The sequence below is a fragment of the Aythya fuligula genome, chromosome 17 (assembly GCF_009819795.1).
Source record: "Aythya fuligula isolate bAytFul2 chromosome 17, bAytFul2.pri, whole genome shotgun sequence".
NCBI classification, from domain to species: domain Eukaryota; kingdom Metazoa; phylum Chordata; class Aves; order Anseriformes; family Anatidae; genus Aythya; species Aythya fuligula.
The window spans coordinates 10502739-10522370 of NC_045575.1; the positions used below are offsets into that span (position 1 = coordinate 10502739).

The 19632-nt window shown below is 37.9% G+C and overlaps 1 protein-coding gene across 2 annotated transcripts in view; it reads left to right on the top strand.

Moving 5' to 3' along the window:
• The window catches only part of LOC116496104 (septin-2), a 38395-nt gene extending 18964 nt beyond the window's left edge, over window positions 1-19431 (top strand). Inside the window, exons 8-13 of one of the 2 annotated variants that reach the window (XM_032199001.1) lie at window positions 1098-1199; window positions 2036-2181; window positions 3218-3301; window positions 4308-4365; window positions 10851-10944; window positions 18640-19431. In XM_032199001.1, coding sequence (XP_032054892.1) covers window positions 1098-1199; window positions 2036-2181; window positions 3218-3301; window positions 4308-4365; window positions 10851-10919 — 459 coding nt within the window. In that variant the 3' untranslated portion in view covers window positions 10920-10944; window positions 18640-19431. Of the gene's footprint in view, window positions 1-1097; window positions 1200-2035; window positions 2182-3217; window positions 3302-4307; window positions 4366-10850; window positions 10945-18636 lie in introns of both variants that reach the window. The other variant, XM_032199000.1, reaches the window with a different exon arrangement.
• The last annotated feature ends 201 nt before the right edge of the window (window positions 19432-19632 follow it).

Below are 19632 nucleotides of genomic sequence, written 5' to 3' on the forward strand. Positions count from 1 at the left end.
GCACAAGTCCTTACATAGGCTTTAAAAAATGTTTTTTATTACTATCTTAAAAAAAAAAAAAAAAAAAAAAAAGTGGGGAAAAAAGAAAACCCTATGCCCAAACTTCACCACAGTAGTGAGTCCTGCATCCAGGTCATTTATGAAGACACTGAAGATAACTGGCCCTATAATGGAGCCCTGGGGTACCCCACTAGTGACTGGCCACCAACCTGATGTAACCCCATTTGCTGTAACACTTTGAGCCTGACCCACCATCCAGCTGTTCATTGTGTACTTGTCTAGCTGTATGCTGGACATTTTATCTAGAAGGATACTGTGAGAAACAGTATCAAAAGCTTCGCTGAAATCCAAAAAGGGTTTAAGATCTTTATCTCTGTTACAGAACAGAAATATGCTAGTTAAGGTCATATGCAAACAAACATACTTTAGAAATGTCACAAAATGTATTTATTTAGTCAGTGAGTCTGTTTCCCTTTGAGTAGACAGGTGAGTTTGTGTTTAGCCATTTCTGATTCTGTAGATTGTATCACAAATGGATTAGTGTAGTGCAGAGGTAATCTCAGCAAATGCTTTGGCATTTTAAATGCCTGTTAGTAAGCTGTTTTTAAAGAGAGAACCTCTATGTTAGCAAATCTCAGCGATGTTCTTAAGATACGTTTTTTGTAGTAGCAGAATAAAATCTTTAAAATCCAAGTATGTAGTGTGGGTTTCTGTGCTCATTTTATGAGTGATTATTTTCTCACTCTCAGAACATGTAGGTTGCTGGATGGGTGTTTTTATAACTTGAGCTGTTCTTCTTAAGGTATTTATGGATTTGAGGTCTAAATCTGTCTGAATGAAGAAAAATGAAAAATGGTATTTTTTCTTCATAGGCAGGATGAAATTAATGGAATGTAATATAGTCAGAGTAAGTAATGATAATTTCTGTTAAGGGATTTTTAAATCATTTTCAAACTTAGAGCAGAAAAACATGCTTTGAGACTTCTATACTTAACAGTCTAGTAGATCTATTGCATATATCTTTAACCTAATAATATCTTTTCAATAAAATAAGATTTTATTATTTTCCTTCCTATTTTTTTTTGTAAACTCCTCAGGTTCTGGATGAGATTTCTGAACATGGCATTAGAATTTACCAGCTCCCTGATGCAGATTCTGATGAAGATGAGGAATTTAAAGAACAAACCAGAGTTTTAAAGGCAAGTATCACTATCTCTCAATTTATTATTTTGCTGCAGTAACTATGCAGGCCTACTGTGTGCTAAAAATACTTCATTCCTTTATAATATGTATTGAAAAGTTTTCTTACATTTCAATACATTGAAAATGTTTTCTTTGTGAACTATAATCCTTTTTAGTCCATTTGCTTTGTCAGAGTTCCAAATGTAGTGTTACAACTTTTCTTTTTTAAATGTAAGCAACTGTTCACCAAGAACTGTGAGTTGCTGTCTGTTTTCTGACTCAAACGTTTTAACATGTAAGCAAAAGAGAATGTGCAGTTACTATACTAATTAACAACTTTCCTCTTGTTAGAATAGATAATAAGGGTTTTAATGAAGTCATTTCCTCTTTGTGTTGTGATACTTACAAAGATGCTTGAAGAACATATCTGAAATTCTCAGTCTCCAGATACTTTAATCTGAATCTGAAGTATGTTTCTGTTGGCTGTTTTCCATGCATGATGTTATGTCAGATGACACATTATGCCCAAACTGTATTTCAACAACAGTCAAGTGTTCCTAAAGCAAAGCGTCATTTCCTTTTCAAGTTCTGTTAAGACAAACTGATCCTAACAAGACTGCAGGTATTAATAATGAGAGGTTGCATTGTTCAGAATAGGATTTGTTGTTTTTTTTCACGTAGAAGGGTTTTAGTAAAATACGTTTGTCAACACTTCCTTTCCCTGTCTCCTGTCTGTTACTTATAATACTTCTGCACTTTCCTCAAAAGAAAAAAGCAAACAACTAAACCCACAAAAAAACCCATAGCCAATCAGAACTCAACACAGTAACTTGTTTTGCTTTGTCTCAACTAGGCTAGCATTCCCTTTGCTGTTATTGGATCCAATCAACTTATTGAGGTGAAAGGGAAGAAAATCAGAGGCCGTCTGTATCCCTGGGGAGTTGTTGAAGTTGAAAATCCAGAGCACAATGATTTCCTTAAATTACGCACAATGCTGGTGTGAGTAATGGTAAAATTATCCCATCTCCTGTGGTGATGTAATTCTGTTACAATGACTAGAGAGTCATAAGAATCTATATTCTTGAATTCAGTGGTTGTCCTGGTGACAGTGTAGATTGACTTTTTTTTTTTGCATACTCCTGCAGCTTGATTTACTTCTATGATCCTCTGATCTGACTTAATGCAAAATTTAGAAAATATTTTCTTGTAAGATGCATTTAATAGCTTTTATATCTTATGTTAACTGCTTTTATGGCTTTACATGTACATTGAAGTTTTCTTATAGTGCAGTGGGTGGGGCAGATAGGTTTTTAAAATACAAAAATGATTGATTAATCTATGAAGATGAGTATTGTAAAGGCAAAGCTCAGATTTCCTGCCAGCATGGGAAATCCTTTGTTAAATGCGATAACTTTCACCCTTTATGACTTCAGCTGATACAAATATTCTGCCAGTGTAGATAGCTTTAAATAATTTTTATGACGTCTCGGTATTGTTGCAAATTGAATTTTGTTGTGAATTTTGAGTTTTACTCTCTGCTGGGCAGGGATTGCCCTCTACTGGTCATCATTTCTAGCAAGCGTTTTCTTCTCTTTTGACAATTGAAAGTTATGCCATGTCAGCTGTTCCGTTAGCCAGGGAACTCTGCCTAGTTTTCAGTTACAAATTATAGCTAACAGCACTTAAGTGTCAAAAAATATTTTAGTAATTAATCTACCTTTTTAGATAATGGTCTTCACGAGGTTCTTGTGCTTCAGGCTCATGTAAAAAAAATCCTATAAAGTAATAACTGAACAAGAAAAGGACAGCACACTTTCTGTGTTTTAATAATATTGGTAGGACACCAAACTATGAATTCGAAGACCAGTGAACATGAAAGCAGTGTTCTGGTTAGCTTTATGGCAGACTTAGGGTACAGCAATTAATGTTCCAGTGAGTATATCCATTATATAAAATGAAAATGGAAGATAAAAGGGTGTTTCTCTTCCCTTTGACAAGAAGGACAAAATGTTCAATAGCCCTTTGCTCATTCTAGAACGCACATGCAGGACCTGCAGGAGGTGACCCAAGATTTGCACTATGAGAACTTCCGTTCAGAGAGGCTAAAACGAACTGGCAAGTAAGTATGTGTGTCCCTCTGGGCCCTGTTACTGGTGAGTCTCTTCTTTTCCTCTGTGGTATCTGACACTCTCATCCTCCTAACTAATCCTCCCCTGTATCTCATTATTTCTCATGAGATTTCAGTCTGTGGAGTTAGTGAAACATGTGATTATTTTCTTGAAGAGTTAAAACTTGCAAAGTGCCCTGCTAACAAACAGCTGGTCTTGTTTTGATATCCATTCCCTTTTCGCTATGCTTTCAGATGGAATTATGCATAGAGAAGCAATGGACTTGCAAGCAAGATAGGTTTTTATTTAATGATGTCTACCTGGAAAAACAATATGCCTCCTAGAGTTTGTTTTTATATAGGACACAGTCTATCTGATTAAGTAGAATGTTGCTTCTCTAGTAATTTCAGGACTGCCATGCTGGCTTTTTTCCTTATTCCTTTGTACTTCTTCATGTATAGCTACAGAGAGAAGTTGAGCCCAATTTTATGGTAGTCTTTTTTTTTAATTGTAAACCTTCTGTCCTTGGCAGATTTGACGCAAAAAAAAAAATCCACAACTATTCATGCTACATCTTTCTTGATAGCAACTATTTCTTCTCCATGTTTTACTTGTTAAGTATTCAGCTAAGCTTTTTGATCCTAGAGGAAAGGAAATAGCTTAAGCAGTTATTTCACAGCTGCTTTTATGAATGATTTTGTAGTATTGACAGGTGGCAGAGGAATCTTGTGACTTCTTCATTGCTATAGGATTTTTTTGCTGTTTAATCCCATTTTAAGAAACTGAAGAAGAAAATTAGAGGGTGGAAATAACAGAATGCAAAGTAGGCAAAGAACAGATAGAAGGTGGCATTTTTACAAAAGGGATGCCAGTGAGTTTAACAATGTCTTCTGTTCCCTGTAAGAAGGCATGCATGCTGTTTCATTGTTATATTAACTGAAATATGAGCCTTCAATCTGTTCTTGCAGACTTTTTCTTCTGTATCTTAGACCATCAATTCATTCTTTTGTCCAACAGGCCTGTTGAAGAAGAAGTTGTAGACAAGGATAGAATCCTCCAGCAGAAAGAAGCTGAGGTAAGGCAAAGCTTCTAAAACTTCTTGTTCTCTTATATAATATGCCATGCTCCAATTTCAGTATTCTGCATCAACTACTGCCCAGAGAGTGTAAGATGAGAGTTGTGAAAAATAAGACCTAATCTGAACATACAGGCTGCCCATCCAAAGTTAATTGCATAATATGGACAGCAGGTAGTGTGTGGACTCCTGGTTGTGTAGGCAGGGTTTTGTTCTTTTCCAGTACATATGCTGATTTCTTCAAAGCATAATTTCTATTTTTTGTTAAGCGAAGAAGTCAATTTATACTTGTCAGCTACATGTGTTTTTTTGAACATATGTTGGGGTAGACTGGTAAACTAATGTCATTTCTGATGTGCATGATTTAGTACAACCATGTTAGCAATAAATTTCTCCATGCATTAAGTGGCTACAGAGTAGAAAAAGGTTACCAAGTCTTAAAAATCCCGTGATACAATTAATGTGCATGTTTTTTTCATTTCAATCTCAGCTTGCAGCGGAAAACTCCTAATATTTCTTTTGTATCAGTCAATTTATGGATTTGATCTTTTTAGTCCCTGATTTCTTACTCTGCTTTCAAGTTACTGCTAAGCCTTTCAACCTAATATTTTTATTCTGAAGTTCTAAAGATTCAGAGATTGTTAGCCTAGTATTTAAATTCAAGTAGTACACTGCCAAGGCTTATGACTGCTTTCATTGTGGCAACACTTTCTGCCAACTGGAAGATTTTTTTGTTGTTGTTGTTGTTTTTTCCTATTTATCCTTCTTTTATCCAAGTCAGCTTGGATCCAAGTCCATAAATGGAGGACTCATGATTTAAAAGACCGATGCATACATGCAGTGATTTAGAGTAAGAAATTATAAATAAAAATACAGGCAATTTTGTGTGTTTCTGAGATGAAACATTCAGACTCCAGTACACGCAAGCTAATGGAGCATAGTTACTTCAGTCTATGCATTTCCTTTTTCCTCTGTAGCATCCACATTTAAAAATAGCTAACCCTGGTTACCTGGCATGTTGACATAATCAGCTGCTTCTGCATTTCCTTTTAGGATTTTTTTTTTGTATTTATCACCATAACTAGTAGCTAATAATATGAATTATCAGAGAATAAATACGACAAACTTGAAATTGTGCAGTGATAAAAATGCAGCTATATTGTTGAAATGTGTTTAGGGCAGTGGAGCTTCTGCAAGTGTTCTGTACACAAATTGACTGCTTTGGATTCACTGACCTATGTGCAAAACAACAGCAGACCATCAGTTGACAGCAGAGAGTACTAGATGCTTTGGAAAGGTCAAGAGCATGGCTTGGAAATACTTTTTTATAATCCAGTGTTTCAAAGTTTCATGTGACACACTTAAAGAGTTTAAGTGATAACTGTTTCTCCTTATTTTATTTAAACTGAATTATACTTGCCTAACAGTTAAGTAGAAACTTAAGTATCTTTCTAGAACTATTTGTCTTCAGGTTTACACCTGAAAAAAAAATGCTGTAACTGTTTCTGCTGGAAACTGTTGATACAGTAAGCACATCATCATATACTGTTCTATGCTGACTGCTCCATGTGAACGAATATGTAGTATTTACATGCATGTATGTAATGTAGTTCTTATATATTATGGCTAAGCGGGGGAAGTCTTGAATTTCTTGGAGGATGATCTCTGCATGTTCCCTCTGGGAGTAATCATCTCTGAATAACTGCTGCTGAAGTTGCAGAGGATTAGGATAGAACTTGAAAAAACAAGTAGATTTTTTAAGCTCTGCATTCTATTGTCTTGAAGAGATCAAGAGGCTTTGCTGAATCTTCTGTAGATAAGCTGGTATGAAATCCCTTCATCTCTGTATCGTCCCGATGGTTCGGACTGGGAAAAGTCTGTGGAGGAAAGAGGCACAGAGGAAATGGGTTTGCATTCCATGGCCTTTGCAGAGAAAACAAATATCCATTTCCCCTCCTGTTTTGCATTCCCATCAGTAACGGTGCTTGAAGTTCTATTTACAGTTTTTTAAGGTTTATATAACCTTGGAAGGAATGAATGCTTGGGTTAGTGCCAGGATCATCATTATCAAGGCATCACTTTTAAGTGATCTTTTATTATGCCAAAGGAAGTGGTCCCCAGTTCAGCAATTTGGAATAGCTAATCTGTCATTTTGGATTTATTGCTCAGTCTGGTTGTGCTTTTTCTTCATCTGCAAGTGATGATCTGTTTTTCTGAGCTGGGAAGTGAAAATGAGACTAAAGGTATCCACATTCCTTCCTGTAAACACGCTGCAGTTCAGATCATTTTGACATTGTGGTGTAAATGGGCACCCAAACTTAGGAAAGTTTATAGTGTTGTGCAATACTTCTCCTACCCTGCAAATATCTTGTAATGAGAATCTTTCAAAGTTTTTTGAGAAGGAATGCTTCCAGAAAAATGTTACGGCTGTGATTATGTGAAAACAGCACGGAACAAGGTTTTTCTCTTTCCTCCCCTCCAGTGAGCTACTCAGAGACTTCAGGCTCCAGTGTCTTCAGAGGGGTTGGTCAACAATTGGTTGAATATGAGAGAATTAATCGCCATGTTAACATTTTCTTTGTCCTACTTCCTAAATCGTTTTTAGCCCTTTGGCAGTTGAGATCAAGAACTCTGCCATAGGTTTAGTATGGGAGCCCTCTCGGGGGCAGCCTGCAGTGCCAGGGTCTCGCAGCAGCCCCGTGGGCAGGTGAGGGTGTGCCAAATGCTTCCATGTGTCGGTAGCTGGCTGGAATTGCAGGTATTTGCGTAAGTATTTTCATGAAAGATAAGGTGAAAACTTTCATGTGGGGAGGCAGCGTGACTGCTGATAAAGGCCTCCAGACCTGACAGAAATAGAAACAGCTCTAATGTTTAATTTGGTTTTGTCGACCGTTATTACCCAAGGTAGGGGGAAGGAGGTGCACCTTATGCAGACTTCTGTGAAGTGAGTCCTGGGAGCACATCATGAGAAGATGGCCCTTAGCAGATGATTAGCAGTGGGAATCCCTTGGAGGCTGGAGTGAAGAAGATTTTTTTTGAGTAACTGCGTTTTTTGTCCTTTTGAGCTGTTCTTTGAAAGAACAGTCCTTGCTGCCCATGTAGCATGATGGCTGTGACCATAGTGACTTCTGTTATTTATAGTGTTAGCACATGCTATGAAAGTATACGTTTAGCTTTCTGTTAGACGCTTTTCCAATGTGGCAACCTTATCAGGAGTATTTTTCTTGTCCTCAGTTAACAAGTTTAGTTCTACTCTTTGGTACTGAAAGTATTTTAAACCAACAGCAGCTATTGTGGGAACATCCTGGTGTATTAGAAAATTCAGTCTGCAGCTTCATTTTTCCATCTGGTCCTATTCTCGCAGCCTCTTCTGTTAGGAGCTTTTTATGTAAAAGCATGGACAGAAATAGTCATACTTGGTGTGGGGAGGAGAAGCGTGTCAGTGGGAAGTAAATAGTGTTCAGTTCTTAACATTGCTTTTCCTGTGATATCTGTGGGGTTGTCACTGAAGAGACACCTTGTTCAGACAGGAGCAGTGCTTGTCTGTATTCTGGGCAAAACATTACAGATGAAATCTTGTTGGCAAAGCTGTTTATTTGTGATTTGTATTAATGGTATGGAATCCGTTAGGAAGCTGTGTGATTCACTTTTAACTCAGTAACTTTCACTCTCATTTTAGAAGCTCGTGTCCTTTCTGTATTGCTACAGCAGTTGCATGTAATAGATACCCAGTAGTTACACAATAGATTAAACTAAGCTTTAGTCCTGACATAAAGAGTGAGTAAAGAAGGAAGGCACAGAAGAGCCAGTTTGTGAATTTTACAGTTGAGCTGCCAGGATTCATATAGTGCAAATGATTTTCTTAAGATATTTACGTGCATTCTCTCTGAACTCAGTTATTACTTCAAACTTCAGCACGGTCAGGTTTTAGTGTGCGGTATCAAGCATTACTCATAGGTTGCCTGTTAAGCATGTTGTTACGAAACGCATAGTTGTTTGATAAGGGCTCTTGAGAAGCTCCAGTTTAAGAACAAGAAACCATTCTGGATTGTTTGCATATCAAATGCTCAACAAAAGCCAAAACAAAATGCAGTGAAATACACTGGTTGTCTCTGGTAGATAGGTATGCTTAAATGTCTTTTTATTTTTCTTTATTTTTGGGCCAGCTTTCTCTTATTAAAAGGAGACATTAATGTCTTACTATGAACTAACAGCCATGGGATACAACAACATGTTTAGTTTAACAGGTTTGTGTGTGCCTGAAGGTTTTCCTACTGAATTATGCTGAAAGCTTCAGCAACCTGCCATTATTTAACTAAGGGATAGGACTAACTCTTCACCAGTAGATCTCAAGAGCTCTACGTAAAAATGTAAAAATAAAATCTTACTCAATGGTGGAGCAGAGCAGATCTAATTTTTTGTCCTGCCTTAGATTTGAGTCTTCCAGCGTATGATTTCTTTCATGGTGTGGGCATGTTTGTGTCAATTAAGGTTAAGAAAATGTGAGACTCGGTGATGTAATCAAGTCTAAAAATATGATGTTGATTATTAGCAGAATGCTGTGTTTGAGCAAATCTCCATAATACATGTGCAGCAGTATCTTTCACTGTGATTACTGAATGGCTGCTATTTTGGGAATATTTCAGGGCTCAGTTTCAAGTGCTCTTGGGAAGGAAAGTAGGCGAGCTTCCAATAGGCTGGTTTTATTCTGATGGTAAAGCTGCAGAGGGGAAATGCAAAAGACCAGGTGTCTTACATTTGTACAGGTTCATCTATGAAACTTTATTTTCCTGAACCAGGGAATCAACGCAACCCTTCATTTCTGAGACTTTCTGCTTTTCTTCCTTCCTGCAACAGTGTCATCTTTTTGATCAGAGGCCTTTTGACTGTTTAGCAGAAAGAGGTAGACGGATATATAATAATCACTACAGACTTAACTGTACCACGCTGTTCCTGTGTGAATCTTCTTCTGTCAGGGTGTATCTGTGCTGTAGTCACAGGAACCTGAATTAGCCTTTCTCTGTGCTGCTGCAGCAAGAGATGTGTCCCAGTCTGAAGCCAGCTAGTTCTAGGCAAGCTCTGCTACCTCCAGCTATGCTCCGATCCCTGCACGTCTTTTCTCTTACTCTTTCCCAAACCCACATCTGAAGTAAGGCAAGAAAAAGTGATAGAGGCACCTTTAGCTTATTCTATCCCTGTTCCATGATGTTTCTTTGTGTTTAAAACAATCAAGACAGCTCAACACTGCATATATTTACTTGCACGCACACTGCAGATCATTCTGGATTGAATGTAATGAAGTAACTAGTATCTCTGTGGCTATTATGATTGCCTGGATGAAAATACAGTATAGTTGTTTACACGGTGCATTGTGAGTTGAAATGTTTCATCATCTTCCTCCCCACCTCCTCCCTTTCCCCCCCCCCCCCAAGAAGATTATCCTCTAAGTATTTATTCCTGAAGAATAAAGCTTAATGGCAGAGTATTAAAACAATACAATTATTCTTAGAATAATAAGCATTTACTATGCAAGCAGCAGATCCATTATGTGATCTTCAGTTTGAAATGGCATCATTTTATACAGCGTGCATGGAAATTGCAGCCTATTTTTTCCAATTTGTACGACAGAACACCTGTTTATTTGTATACCAAATTAGAGGTATTTGCATATGCATTTTTAAAATCTGCCTTAGTGTTTCTTATTCTTTCTTAGGAATGTTAAGAAAGAAAAAATGAAAAAAAAAAAAAAAAAGCATGATATATATAAAAAAAAAAAAAGGATAAAAAAGGCATGATACATAACAAGCATTTTTTTATTACATGGAAATTAACTTGTCAGCATCCTAAGAAAATGTCTTTATGAAAAACAGTTATTTCCAAGAAAATGTCATCATTTAGATACTAAAAAAAAAAAAACGTTTAATATTTTTATCCTGTCTTTCCAAATTTTATAAGCATCTTTCTGTGTTGCCTTTGAAGAAGTTTTTAAATTCTGTTGGCAATTTTGGCTGTTATTGTTTCTAAAAACTTGTGTAATTATCTGGTTAGCCACAAGATGAGTATTCATGAAGGATAGTGTGCTTTGAGTGCTTGTATCAGAGCAAAGCTTCTTCACCTCACTCAAGCATTGTATCTCTGTACATACATGACGGGAATGTTTTTTCTTTATCCTAGAATAAATATTCACAAGTGCAAACAGCTGCAAACATTGCTAGCTTCAAAAGATCTGGATTTTATTGATTAATTCTCTTAAGTATTTTTACAAAACTCTTGTGAAAGTTGGATGTAATGCTCTAAAGAATCTGGGATAGGAGAAGCAAAGTGTTCAGTTATGTGATTGAATTTAACATTTCTAGTTTAAAAGGATGCGAATAGGATCTGCTTTGTACTATGGAAGAAAAAGATGTAAAATTTCCTGGATTTTGGACTCCATGTTGAAGTTTAAGAGAAATTGTCCTAAACATGTGGGTGTTTTTCTCTTACAGCTGCGCCGCATGCAGGAGATGATTGCACAGATGCAAGCCCAAATGAGGATGAAGCCCAGTGATGATTAAGATGTTTAACATCTGGATGTATCAGGTATGACTTTTCTGACATTTTACTCCTCCTACATAAGATTTTTGTAGTGACTGTTGTCAGTTTTGCACTTCTGTGGCACATCAGAGTGAGTGAAGAAATCTTGTAGCAAATACGGTTTCTTCAGAAATTCTGCTTTCTACAGCTTTTCTGGCATAATTTCCCTTTTAAATGCAAGAATAAAACATAGAATATGAGGAATCTTGTTGCTTAATACTTCAGTTTAGTACTCCAGTTGTGATTGCTGGTCTTCTGGAATGTAAAGCTTGAATAAAATGGATTATATTATCCCGTATGACCTTGTGGCAGCTGCCAACATTCCAAGCCTAAAATAAGGAGATTTTTGTTGCCTTTATTTGAACCTTCAGTCTTCCTGTTTATATTAAATAAATAAATAAAGAATCTCCTAAGGAACAAGATTACTTACTGGATTCCTGTTTAAGCAGAAGTTGATGGTTTTAATGGTATGTGTACTGTGATCTTTCAGTGAAGTAGTTAAGGGAAAGAAGTAATTCAGACTTAGGTTTCTTACTCTTACAATTCCAAATCTTGTGGGCAGGGGAGTCTTCACATCAAGTCTTCCAACTTTCATACTAAGATATATATTCCCACAGCTGGAAATTTAAACCCTGAGGTTAATTTGTGGCTGACCGTGCACCGTATGTGATATCAGTGTCTGACATAAAGCTCTCATTTCCTCAGACAGGAGCTGGTAATTATGCAGACTGTTAAATATTTTAGCTTGAACTGAAGGTCCCAAGATTTCTTGCTGACTTTATCATAAGGCCAGACTCTGGCATCTTGTGAAAAAAGCTGTTTGATGCAGGAAACCTTATATAGTGTAAATTACTATTGCTATTTGCAAGCAAGCTCAATTATTTCTGTGACTTACAAATCACATTTAATAACATGCATCCTTTAAACTTATATTTGGTAAGAAAAAAGCACCCTAAGTCTAATTGCCTTGTCTATAGTTGCTTGCAGAGCATAGGATGTCTGAAATTGGCATCTGAGGGCTCACAGTAAGGGTTAGCCGGCAATGGCACCAGATTCCATGTGTTTCACAGCTTCTGGCAATACTGAATATGGTATTTATGAAAACAAATTGCAGCATGGTGTGTCCCAAACTGAATTCGCAGCCATGGCTACATAAGTAAACAAAGTTCTGAGCATGCTTATGTGTGTCCAAGTGAAATGTGATTTTTTAGATAGTTTACTAATCTGAAATACATCTTGGATCACTAAATATATTAAGCAGGAAATCTTTCCAGGTTAGGCTATGTGATCTTGTAGTGATTTAGTTTGAACCAAATAATAAGTGTGAAATAGTCAATATGAAAAAAGTTGAGAAGGATTTGAGTGACATCTTCATGTGCAAAGGTCCTCCTGTTTTTTTTTGGAATCTGCTAAGCTAGATTTCTGCAGCTGCTAGGGAAATTGTATTGTTTGATAGATTGCTTTCAGGAAAGTGTTTTGAAAACTTCTTGTAACCTTTCAGATATTGATTGATAGACTTTAATATAACTCGTTGGCTAATATGCACAGTCAGAACTGCAGCTGCAGTCCTGCTAAACTGGAGTGTTGCTGTATGAGCCCATCAGTACGCTGAAGTGAATCCTCATCAAGAACTTATCCCTAGGGAAGTTTTCTCTCATGTATGTTAACTGGCTTCAGATAAGGAGGAATGATGATTTCAACCTCCACTATTCCCATCAAATCTTATTTGTGCTGTTTTATTGAATACATTATTTCCAGAGAAAGCAGGAAACCTGTAATTAACGCAGTAGTTAACAGAACAGAAATGTCAACACGTATCAAAATATACTTGGTATCTTTTTGTTCTATCTCAGCTTATCTCGAGCATCTCTTAGGCTCTAGTTCTACAAGAATTTAAGTATTAGCCTCTGACAGCACTGCTACTGGAAGCATTCTCTCTCTTCCTGTTGCTTTTTTGCACTTATCTTTACACTGAGAAAAATAAGTAACTTCGTGGACAACATGTGAAGTCACTGTTATTATTTTGGGCAAATGCATATTTATACATTTTCTTCAGAAATCCTTTAAATCTCTGTAAAGCTTGCACAAAGGTGTTTTCAGGTATTTTTGGAAAAAGAACATTGTGGTCTAAGTGTCTTCGTGGGTAAGAGCTGGGCAGTGAACAGCTGGAAAATTAAATGCGGTGATGTCCGAATTTGTGAAACACCCACCCACTTCTGGCCTTCAGATGTACTTTGGGATGGGGTGGGGAAGATTGCTGAATGTTTTGGGGCTTTCCGTAGAGTCTGGCATTGCACGATGATAAAGGTGAAATCAGATCTTCGCCCCGAAGACCAGCAAGTCTGTATAGCATGAAGTGCTGTAAAGAAGGGATGACTGGAAGGAAGGTCTGGTTTATCTGGTCCCCTTTGAATAGAGGTGTCTTTAAAGGTTTATGGAAGGAGTGAAGGGAGAATTGACTGCAGGCAGTTTCCTTTGCTTTCAGGCTAGTGTAAGAGAAGCATGGGGGAGTGACATAGGTGAAGGTTGTACACAGTGGGCTGTTTTTTTTTTTTTGTTTTTTTTTTTTTTAAAGTAGACATCTGCGGGGAAGTGAAGAAAAGCACTGGTGGAGACTGAGGAAAGGAAGATGATTTTGTGGACAGTAGCAACCATAGTGCCAAGTGCAGTTTTTGACACAAGTCTGAGAGTACTTACTCTACATGATAGTGGTGATTAAGAGCTTTTCAGAGCAGTTTTCCACCTAAATATTTTCTACAAATCGTGCACGTAGAGCTGTTTGTAGCAGGCAGTGAGAGCACAGCCAGACGTGAAAATAAAGGTAGAATAAGCAGGAGCCATTTTTCCCCTAACTGTTGATATGTTAGTCTTATGAGTCCATGTGGAGCACAATAAAGACTTCAGGACAAGTTTAATTTCCACATTTCTTGCTTCCAAAATGCAAGACTGCTGTAAAGTGGAGGGGCTTATTGCTTCTTACATTAGGCAGCTCAAATGAATGCTCAGAGAGAAAGGAGGTGAAGATCTGAAGTTACCAGAAAATAAAACAAAAAAATGCGGTTTAATTTTTGGTTCCAATATGAAATGCTTCTTGCCTGTTGAAGTAAGTCTGCAGTAACCCTAACAGCATATTTACTAGTTTCTGAACCTATCTCAGATGAGCAACTGTTATGAAAAGCTGCAGTTATTTTTGTAAAGTGAGATGTTTATTGATGCTTTTTTTTCCCCTTCCTTTTCTGTTTCTGAAAGTGTGGGTCTTTGCAATCTGTTTTCCTCTTGTTATTCTTACAAATCTGAATCGTCTGTCTGGTACACAGCTTCAAGATCACAGTGGGACAGAGCAGTAACAGAAACCAGGCAATGGAAAACAAATATAGCCAGCTGGAAATACAGTTATGGTTAGGGAAATGTATTTTTTGGGGAAAAAAGGCATTTTAAAATATCTGTAGGATGTTAATTCTTTAGTAAAGCTCGTGATTTCCATGAGTACTTTAAAGCGTTCTGAGCTCCCTAACACTGTTCTGATTCTAGATAAGAACTGCTCCGAAGGCCCCAAACAGCCAGTTCTTTAGTTCTTTCAACCTATGAATTGACAGCATTTAACAGAGCTCCACAAAGCATTGTCATAGCAACCAGCCTTCTAAAATGATGCTGCTGAATGCCGAATTGATCTGATGAGAAATGTCATTTGAGGAAGTAAAGATCATGTTGTAGTTTTTGGCAGCTGAAATTGAAAGCCTAGAGAATGTGGAGCTTTGGCAAAGTTGTACTATTTGGAACAAGCACCTGGCACTGCCGGGGGATGTTTCTCTAGCCAAAAACTGGCCTAGCGGAGCGCTGTCATTCTCCAGCACTTTCCAGCTCTCTGAACTTTGGAGTTGTTCAACAAACCCTGCATTGATGGATTAGCACAAATTTTAGTTTCCTTTAGACTTGACTTCTGATTTCAAATCAACATTTTCCCCTTGCTATTGTACAGCACTGACTTGGTGTGGCTCTGCAGGACCTTGATGTTAACTCAGATACAGAGATCTCAGCAGTGTCCGTAAGAGCTGCCTTGGGGCTGGTGCCTGCCCACTTGGAGTTGGTGCCTGCCTGCCCTTGTGCATAATGTGGAGACAGCTAGGCATACTTACAGGTGATGGACATTACATGGCTTTTAATCCTCATCATAGAGAATGACAAAGCTTCCATTTGAACTCTTTCATCTAAAAATATCTGACACCTCTCTATTAGTCCATACTGCTCTCAACTGGTAGATCAGTCGTCTTCCACTTGCAATCCAGGAATTTAAGAAGAGGTGATGTTGTGCTTGGATTGTGACCTGGGCTGTTCTACACTATCTCTGCTTGTGGATTTTGACAGAAAATAATCAGTTCAGCTCTTCCCAGTAGGAAATTAGGTAGCACTTTGTTGAAGTGGTAGTCTTCAAAGCACTGTACAGAAAAAATACGTATTGTTAATATGGTAAGACTGAGGAGTTAGTCAGGTCGGTAAACCTGCTGTACCTAAACATGGTCTATTTAAAGAACCTCGCTTGGGTTTTCTTCTCTGTACAATTTCTGTATGCAAAACTTCCTGGAATTTGTCAAGACCTATTTCAATAAGGAATAGAAATGATGTCTCATTTCTAACTCTTAGGATAGATGCATCTTGAAAATTGCATTCCCATTGAGACCAATTTCCAGAACTGCTCTGTTCCCTCTAGAGAAGAGCAGAGAGAGAAACGACCCTCCCACCTCCCCAGAACAAAAACAGTCTCCATTTTGCAGACTTAAAAGCTTTCCAAGGAATACGATGAGTTTGCAAAATGTAAAATGAAAACAATTGAAACACCCAAAAGCAAATTTTCTGATAATTTCACATAATTACACAAAAATGTAAGTAAATAGATTAATGCAAATTGCCTTGATTTTTGCCAAGTGATCCCTGAATAGAGAGCAGATCAAATCAAATTCCTAGCGGGTCCCTGCAGAAATCCTGTTTTTGTGGGGAAATGTCAGAGTGGAAATGCCTATTATTATTATTATTATTATTATTATTATTATTATTATTATTATTATTATTATTATTATTATTTTTACTAGTATGTACATGCCCTGGGAAAGATTAAGGCCACAGTGCAGTGACATGTACAGTTCCTGTGAATATGCAGTGGTACCTTGCATTCCTGCCTCCGAAAGGCTTGATTTCTCAGGAATGATACAATTTAAGTATTTCCACCTTTTATTATATCTCAGTGACACTCTGCACTGGATGCAGAGGGTGAAGGGAAGCACTCACTGCTGGAGTTTTGTAGGCACTAGCAGGCCAAGGAGGGGAGCACGCAGACTTACTAGGGCTGTGCCAAGGCCTGACGTGTTATCGTGGTGGGCCTCTAAATGCTTCAGGCAGCTTTTTACTCTGTAAGCATTTTCAGAGAAACTTTTGTAATAGTTGTGGAGCTTGGAGCCTCATATATATGTGACTCAGTGCACATTAAGCCTATTAGCACATTAAATTAACTGATAAATGTTGGAAAACAGTTCAAAAGCCAGTTTTGTAACTGTATAGTTGGCTGATGGCATTTATTATGGAGAAATAAAAGGTGTTGCTACAGACTAGCAAAAGGAAATGGAACAAACTTGAAGCATGAGACTCACCAGAGAATGACAAATTTAACTATAACCCAAACTGAGGTTGTAACAACATGAATCAAAAGTAGCAAACAACAGGATATTGGTTTTATCTAGTACTTAATGGTTTATTTTTTTCCAGGAGTTCTAATAAAGTTTCCAGATTTTTTTATTTTTTTTTCTGATACAGAAGCTCCAGGGTTTAACTATAAAGCACAAGCCTTGTGGAAAGACTCAATTTCTCAAAGCTCTTGCTAGGGGTTGGAAAGCAAAATGGTTGTAGCTGCAACATAAAATGGGTGATACTTGAATAAAAAGAATTCAGGTCAGTAAGAAAATGTAACTGGTTATAAAACTTCCCTCCCTGGGAACTGAGGACTCTAGGGGGAGATGTGTCAAGCTGCCCTGTGTTACAGTGGTGTCCTTTGAAGCAACCGAAGGGGGGCAAAACAAGCCTGTTCCTTCCAAAGTCTTCTGAAACCTTTACAAATGTAGGATAATCAGTGTTCTGAAGACGTGCATCAGGGTGCGTGTATGTAGTGCTGGCTAGGCTCCTTTCTGGTTCTGTTTTAGTGGCATACTGCAGAAATGTGTTTATTGCGTTACATCAAATAACGGGGCTTCATGTTGCAGGTGGAGGCATTTAATAAAGATACGTATGGGGGAGTCTTCATGCATAAAAGTGGAGATAAAATCTGTAATGAACACTATCAACCTAATGTCTCATAAGGTATTGCATCATGAGGAGATTAGGAAGAAAGCAGTGAAGTGAATCCACACTGAAAACACACAAGCATACTTCGCCCAGTGATGTTGCACAGGCATAATAACAAAAACAGATGCTGCATTGCTGATGTTGGTAACACCAACACACTTGTGCTTATAACCAGAGCCTTCACGTTTATTGGGAACTCCAGTCTTTTTGTGAAATCAGTTACCACCTCCTCTTGATATGCCTTCCATATCAGGAATTTAGTTTCTTTTTCATATTTGACCTAACAGTGTAGCATGAGGGTAGTTTTGCATTTTAATATCGAATATGGTTAGCAATGCATGGACTCTGGCTTTAAAGCTTACTGCTGGCTTGCTTGTTCTGGTTACGTGAAGTGATGGCCTACTTGAGATGTTAGGTAACTGCCATTCTCACAGTGGGAATTTTTTTCAATACATAAACAGCAAAGGACCCCGATTGTCAGCTTCCTTTCCTTGTTATCCCAACTGTAATCAGCAAGTGCAGTCTGGATGGGTGTTGCACCGTACTTTCCTTGGCACAGCAATGTTTTCTAGGGTATTTCTTTATTTCCATGCAGATGAATGTTTCAATTAAGCTGTTTTTTCCTCTTGTGAATAAGTACTTTTGGGACTAGAGAACCAGAGGGGTCTCCCAACTTCTAAACCTGCCACGGCTTTTTTAAGCAGGGCTTAATTTTCAGGAGAAGCTGGAATTCTGCTTTCTTGGTAGCAGCCTTTTCAATTGGCAAGTGACTGCAAAGATATCCAGAACTGGTCATTTCTGAAGTGATAGCTCAATATCCCTGCCTCCAGCCACGTCAATCAGTGCTGCTGTATGAAGCCTTGGGAAAATGGTTGCTTTCCTGTTTTACCTAAGCAGTGTCATAAGAGTGTTCATACGTAATATTAATCTTGCTGCTTATTTTTAGCCATGTTTAGATGATATTTTTTTTTAATTCAGTTTTTGTCATCACGAGTAATGCTTCACATAACAGGCGGCAGGGGCTGATCTCTTGTGTTACTGTTTGGATGAGCCCTAACAGTGCTCGTGTTCTCACAGGCTAGAGGGAGTGTGGGTGCCTAAGAAAGTATGCGACTAAAAATAGATTCTTGTTTGTGCTTTTATTAGACATTTGTGATAAATATCTGGGGCCAAACTGCGTCAGGAACTCGCCGTAGTCATCAGCCAGCTCACTCGATCCAGTCCTAGCACAGGTCTCTGCAGCTGCAACTTGGTGCCCTGCTCCCTGCGTTACGCTGCTTGCTAGGAGGGGGGTCAGAATGCCAAAAACGCTCCGGTGCTGAGAATTTGTCAGTTCTAATGCTCTTTGTTTTCCACTTTCGTTCACAGCAGTATACACTTCTCTAAGTGGATGGGTGCTCTGTTTTCTTTGACCAAGTGGTAACGTTCAAATGCAAGATGCCGCAGATCAAGACCTGCGTTAAAACAAACACAAAGTCTGAAGATTGTGTTGTAAAACTGCTTGTTTTATATATTCAATGTTAATCAAGTTATATTGTATCTTTTTTGAGTACTTTGGTAACACTGTCTTCATACTTATCAATGTGTTTTTATTATCCTTCCTATACCTTTTGATACAGAAATGCATAGAGTACGCTGTTTGGGCTAGTCATTGTGCTGGGTTTAAGGAGTTAATCGTGTATCTGCTAGATTCTTCTGAACCGTTTTGTGATTAATTCTAAAAGACTTTGTGGCCTGTTTACAGTAAATGTATGTGTTTGCACAGTATCGTAACTTTCACTTGCTATTTTAAGCCATTCTGTATTGTATCAGTTTCTTCATAACTTTCTCTCTGATCCAATTACTTTTTAAGCTTCCTCTCTGGTGACTTGTGTTTGTGTGATGTATGAGAAAATATACAAACACGGACCATACACCAGTGATGCAGAGAAGCTGGCTCTTCTAAATCATCGTGCCTTAAAATATTGTGAACACTATGCATGCCAGAGATTTCTGTGGATGCCTCTGAAGATGTCTTCAGGTCTCAAGTATTGCTTGCAAGAATTCCTACCACAGGCATTTTTCTCTCAGCTGAGTGATGGCATGTACCGAACCTTTTATATACCATGACACTAATTTTCATTGAGGTTTTGTAATAAATGTATGGATGTGGAAAAAGTTGAATTTTTGCGGTGTTTCTTGTTGTTTTTAGCTGTTTTTGCAAAGTCCATTAGGCATCTTCTGACATTGCTTAGGTCAGTAAATACGTTGGAAAATCTGATCACGCACCTTCGTGTAGGAATTCATGAATGTTGCTGTTTCCTGTATGTCGTTATAGCTCTTTTGCATGCTTCTGTAGTCTTGTGTGTATTATATACACGTAAG